The 4,643-nt window shown below is 40.9% G+C and overlaps 1 protein-coding gene across 1 annotated transcript in view; it reads left to right on the top strand.

The window, feature by feature from the left end:
• Positions 1 to 423: 423 nt before the first annotated feature.
• The window catches only part of EIF4G2 (eukaryotic translation initiation factor 4 gamma 2), an 11,626-nt gene continuing 7,406 nt past the window's right edge, over positions 424 to 4,643 (top strand). The window contains exons 1-9 of the mRNA XM_025196667.1: positions 424 to 467; positions 1,250 to 1,381; positions 1,630 to 1,695; positions 2,141 to 2,266; positions 2,699 to 2,801; positions 3,334 to 3,465; positions 3,555 to 3,621; positions 3,709 to 3,860; positions 4,171 to 4,281. Coding sequence (XP_025052452.1) covers positions 424 to 467; positions 1,250 to 1,381; positions 1,630 to 1,695; positions 2,141 to 2,266; positions 2,699 to 2,801; positions 3,334 to 3,465; positions 3,555 to 3,621; positions 3,709 to 3,860; positions 4,171 to 4,281 — 933 coding nt within the window. The remainder of the gene's footprint in view (positions 468 to 1,249; positions 1,382 to 1,629; positions 1,696 to 2,140; positions 2,267 to 2,698; positions 2,802 to 3,333; positions 3,466 to 3,554; positions 3,622 to 3,708; positions 3,861 to 4,170; positions 4,282 to 4,643) is intronic.

Below are 4,643 nucleotides of genomic sequence, written 5' to 3'. Positions count from 1 at the left end.
GGCGCCGCCGCTCCGCCCGGGCTGCGCCGCCGCAGCCCTTTTGTTCGGCCGCGGCCATGTTGTGCGGCCGGGAGCCGGCCCGGGCCTGGCCGGCAGCGCTCCCCTCGTGGCCTCGCAGCTTTCTTAAAAATGGTTTCTTAGTTTCTCTCCTAGCAGGGGAGCTCGTCTGCCCCCACTTATTTATTATTATTGTAGAGGGCTTTGAGCAAATAACGGAGGTGATTAAAGTAAAACAGATTGAGGGGGGGTTGTTTGTTTTTCAAAGCCCCCCCCCCAACGCGTTGGGTTCCTCCTCAGAGCTGGTATGCCTCCACTCTCTCTGGTTAGAGTTAAGAGCAGAAAATCCAGTAGATCAGCGGTCCCCAAACACTGACAGACTGCCTACCACCAATTTAAAATGATACAACCTTAAGTACCACCAGCATGTTTTTGTCGTATAAAGGAATTTATAGTAAATCTGTTAACGCGTACCGCTGGTGGTGCCCATACCACAGACTGGGAAACCACTGCAATAGATCATAAAAGAAGGGATCTCAAGAGATGATGTAGCCCAGCGGTTCCCAGGCTGTTTTGTACCAGGACCCATTTGGAAACATCAACGGCCGGTGCCCCTTGGACCCAGGGTCAGGGAGCAAGCAGCCCCTTGCCAGCCTGCAAGGGAAAAAGCCATGGTTTCCCACATTTCTCAGAAGGAGAATAATCCATTTTTAAAGTTTGTTCCCAACCCTCATATTCTTACGACCCAGTGATCCATAGGTTGAGAAATGCTAATCTAGCCCAATTTGGGGGATCAAACCTAGGACCTTAGTGTTATTAGGGCAGTGGTTTTCCTATAGCTGCAGAACTACTGTAGGAACCGAGTTTCAGCAGGCATTACATCGGTGAAGTAGGCCCTGATCAAACGTTTTGTCATCTGTTGCATCTGGCTTTGCTGTGCTTTAATGCAGTCTGTCCAAACTTGGCCTTTGTGTGGATGTCCCTGGATTTCTACTAGCAAAATAATTGTACCTGCTATAGTGCATAATAGAATAAATAACATTTAATTTTTAAACTCTTTGGTATGTGGTTTGTTTTGAAGTAATTTGTAGCAGTTGGAAAGAAGGAAATATGAAATCTCCAGGTCTTTTTGGTCAGAAGAAAGGGTCTAGATTCCTTTATTTTCCATTATTAAGAATAGTAAGCTAACTGTTTAGCTGTGAAAAAACCTAACTATGGTTATGAGGGTCGCAAACAATCCACTGTAATACAGATGCTTGCTTTGTTTTTCTAGGTTTTGTTTTTCCCCACCCCGTCAATTTAATATTATTCTTTTGAAGATTCTTCATTGTCAAGCCGCCAAAGTGGAGAGTGCGATTGCAGAAGGGGGTGCTTCTCGTTTCAGGTACTGATATTTTTGCAAGAAGTCACTATAAAAATCTGACAACGACAGAAACTGATCAGATTGCGCGGGAAATCTAATTGTGTAGAGTGTAAAGCAGTTGGGCTCTCTAACTTGTTTATGAGATGCATACCTGAATTCTCAAATGTTCACTGAAGTTTTAGCTACTTCTGTTTGAGATGCTCTTTTTGAGAAGTCCATGGAGTTGGAATAGTGTGTTGACCTTAAACAATTTTGTTTTTTGGCAATAGTGCTTCTTCAGGCGGAGGAGGTGGTAGGGGTGCACCTCAGCACTATCCCAAGACTGCCGGTAACAGGTATGTATGTTTGCTGTACTATGTGCATAAATGAATGCTTAGCAGCAATTTTTAAATTGAAGAGGTGTGTGTGTGTGTGTGTAAAACATTTCTTCTACATGAAATGCTTTAAGCTTGTAACTGAATTTGGTCAGTCCAGTCTATCAAACTGTCTTTATTCTTCAGAAGAATCCATTCCTGTGTTGCTTTGCCTGCAGCTTTGTAGCTAAAACATGAAATGGGGGGATCAGTTGTTGTGTGTTTTGTTTGTTTGTTTGTTTTCCCTTTATCACTTGGCCACTAGGGAATACCAAATCTGCTTTGGAAGTTACTGTTAGCCTTACAGTGCCTGCCAAAAAAGAATTATGAGTTAATAGTCTGATGTTTAGAGTTGTAGTTCCACTAAAGGCAGCATTTGAGTAGCCACTTTTGTATTTTTATACAAGTGTCTCTTTAATATTCACAGCGAGTTCCTGGGGAAAACCCCAGGGCAAAACGCTCAGAAATGGATTCCTTCCCGAAGCACTAGACGAGATGACGACTCCGCAAATGATAAAGAACGACATGACGCAATCTTCAGGAAAGTAAGAGGGTAAGTTGTTCTGTTTTAAGGTTGCTAGTAGTGGGTAAATGGAGTACTTTGACTGATAAGACAAAATGGAAAAGAAGTTACTTTCAAAGTGTAGTAATGGTTTCCATATGAAATAGTTATTGAAGTGCTATTCCTGTAAGAGGGTATGAAAAATGTGCATGAGCTTGAAGGAGCTCCCTTAATCGAGTGGGTGAGGAACCCAACTGGCTTATCTGGTGGGACAGTAGTAGTAGAAAATGCAGCACAGAAAAATTGTATTTATACAGCAAAACATGCTTTCCTGGGACCATATTTCTTTTGCATACCCTAACTTCCTGTTTGACATATCTAAACTGCCTCTAAGATGCAGAAAAAAGGCCTTTAAGAAAATTGAAATCTGGTTTTATGTAAAGGTATCTGGAATTAACTTTTTTCCTTTTCTTTTATCTGTAGCATACTAAATAAGCTTACTCCTGAAAAGTTTGACAAGCTATGCCTTGAGCTCCTCAATGTGGGTGTAGAGTCTAAGCTCATCCTAAAAGGGGTCATACTGCTGGTAAGTTAGATATGCTGAATTTTGGTACTTGTTTTCTTTAGTTGGAATTAATAACCAGTTGTACATGTTCAGAGAGGGCGATTTTAATCTTGGTGAAAGCACCACGATAATGTGTGAAGGAAAATGGGATTAAATATGCAAACTAAAATGAAATTGAGCCACATTGGAAATTTTATGAATGTGGGAAGTAGTCTATGAGCAGTTGCATTTAATGTGTTGGGGGAGGGGAGGGGGGGGTCGAGTACTTGTCTGTTAAACGCTTGTGAACATGGCCAAATACGCAAGACTTAAGCACTTCCCTGACTCTTTTTTTTTTTTTTTTCCTTGGGTATTTGAGATTGTCTGGTTGGCAATTGAATGAATGACTGTACTGTCTGTGCCATGCTTGCCAGGCTCCTAATTTGTAGGGAGTACTTAATAGTACTCCCACTCTAGTTGACCTAGTCTCATGTGGATAAGCTATTCATAATTTCTTGTCAGTCTCAAAGAATAAAGGCAAATGCTTCTAGTAAGGATAGCACTTTTTCTTTAGATCGTAGACAAAGCCCTTGAAGAGCCAAAGTATAGCTCGCTATATGCTCAACTATGTCTGCGACTGGCAGAAGATGCACCCAACTTTGATGGCCCATCAGCAGAGAGTCATCCAGGACAGAAGCAAAGCACAGTAAGTATATTATTCCTCTGGGTCTTATCCTGATAGTGTGGCTAACCACATTATTCTGGAACTTAATCTTTTTTTTTAATTATTCCTAGACATTCAGACGCCTCCTAATTTCTAAACTCCAGGATGAATTTGAAAACCGAACCCGAAATGTTGATAGTAAGACTTCACACTTTCTTCATAAAGGGAAAGTGGTAAATAATTAAACCTGCACAGAAGTATTCTAACAAGTTCTTCTTTTTCCAGTCTACGACAAGCATGATGCTCCCCTTCTCCCTGAGGAGGAAGAACAGAGAGCCATTGCCAAGATTAAGATGCTGGGGAACATCAAATTCATTGGAGAACTTGGCAAGCTTGATCTTATTCATGAATCTATCCTTCATAAGTGCATCAAAACAGTAAGTGCTGGGAGTTTTCTAAACTTGGTGTATGCTATATTTGCAGAATGGTCTTTTAAAGTGAAATATTCCATATTTCTTTTGCAAGTCTTACATACTGAAGCTTTTTCCTCTTTCCTTTTGAGGAGACTTTGAAAAACTTCTCTTAAAAGTCATAGTCTTTAAGTCGCATGACGGATGTAGTTAACAAAGCTGTTAGCAAAAAATCTGATGAAGATTAGGTGCCAGAGGATTTGCAGTAGAACTATAAAAGCTGACTAACTTTTGTTTAGTGCATTGTATATTTAAAATGTACCTTTCTTCACTTTAGCTTTTGGAAAAGAAGAAGAGAGTCCAACTCAAGGATATGGGGGAGGATTTGGAGTGCCTCTGTCAGATAATGAGGACAGTGGGACCTAGATTAGACCATGCAAAAGCCAAGGTATGTCTCAAACTCGGTATGATACGCTGGGTACTTGGTTCACAAACTATGCTAATTTGGTGATCTAGCTTCAGTCTGGTTGCCAATATTGCAGTTCAGAAAAAATGCACTTGAAGGAAATAAGAGGCTTTAAAGAATCTGCAGTGTTTTATCACAAGGTATACACTGAAATGGAGAACTGGGTGTTGCCTTGGCTTCCCCCTGCCCCTGCAATGTTGGATTTATAAGGGATAATTTGATATGGCTACTCTTAAAAATCTGTCTGTAACATGGAAACAAGTATTTTCTTAGGCTCTCTGAAGCCAAGTTCAACCATTATACTAAGGTAATAGATGTAGAACACTCGAGAACAAATAGGTGTG

This window comes from Alligator sinensis, unplaced genomic scaffold, assembly GCF_000455745.1.
Source record: "Alligator sinensis unplaced genomic scaffold, ASM45574v1 scaffold755_2, whole genome shotgun sequence".
Taxonomy (NCBI): Eukaryota; Metazoa; Chordata; order Crocodylia; family Alligatoridae; genus Alligator; species Alligator sinensis.
Note: the sequence above shows the minus strand (reverse complement) of the source record. Positions and strands in the feature narration are given on the sequence as shown.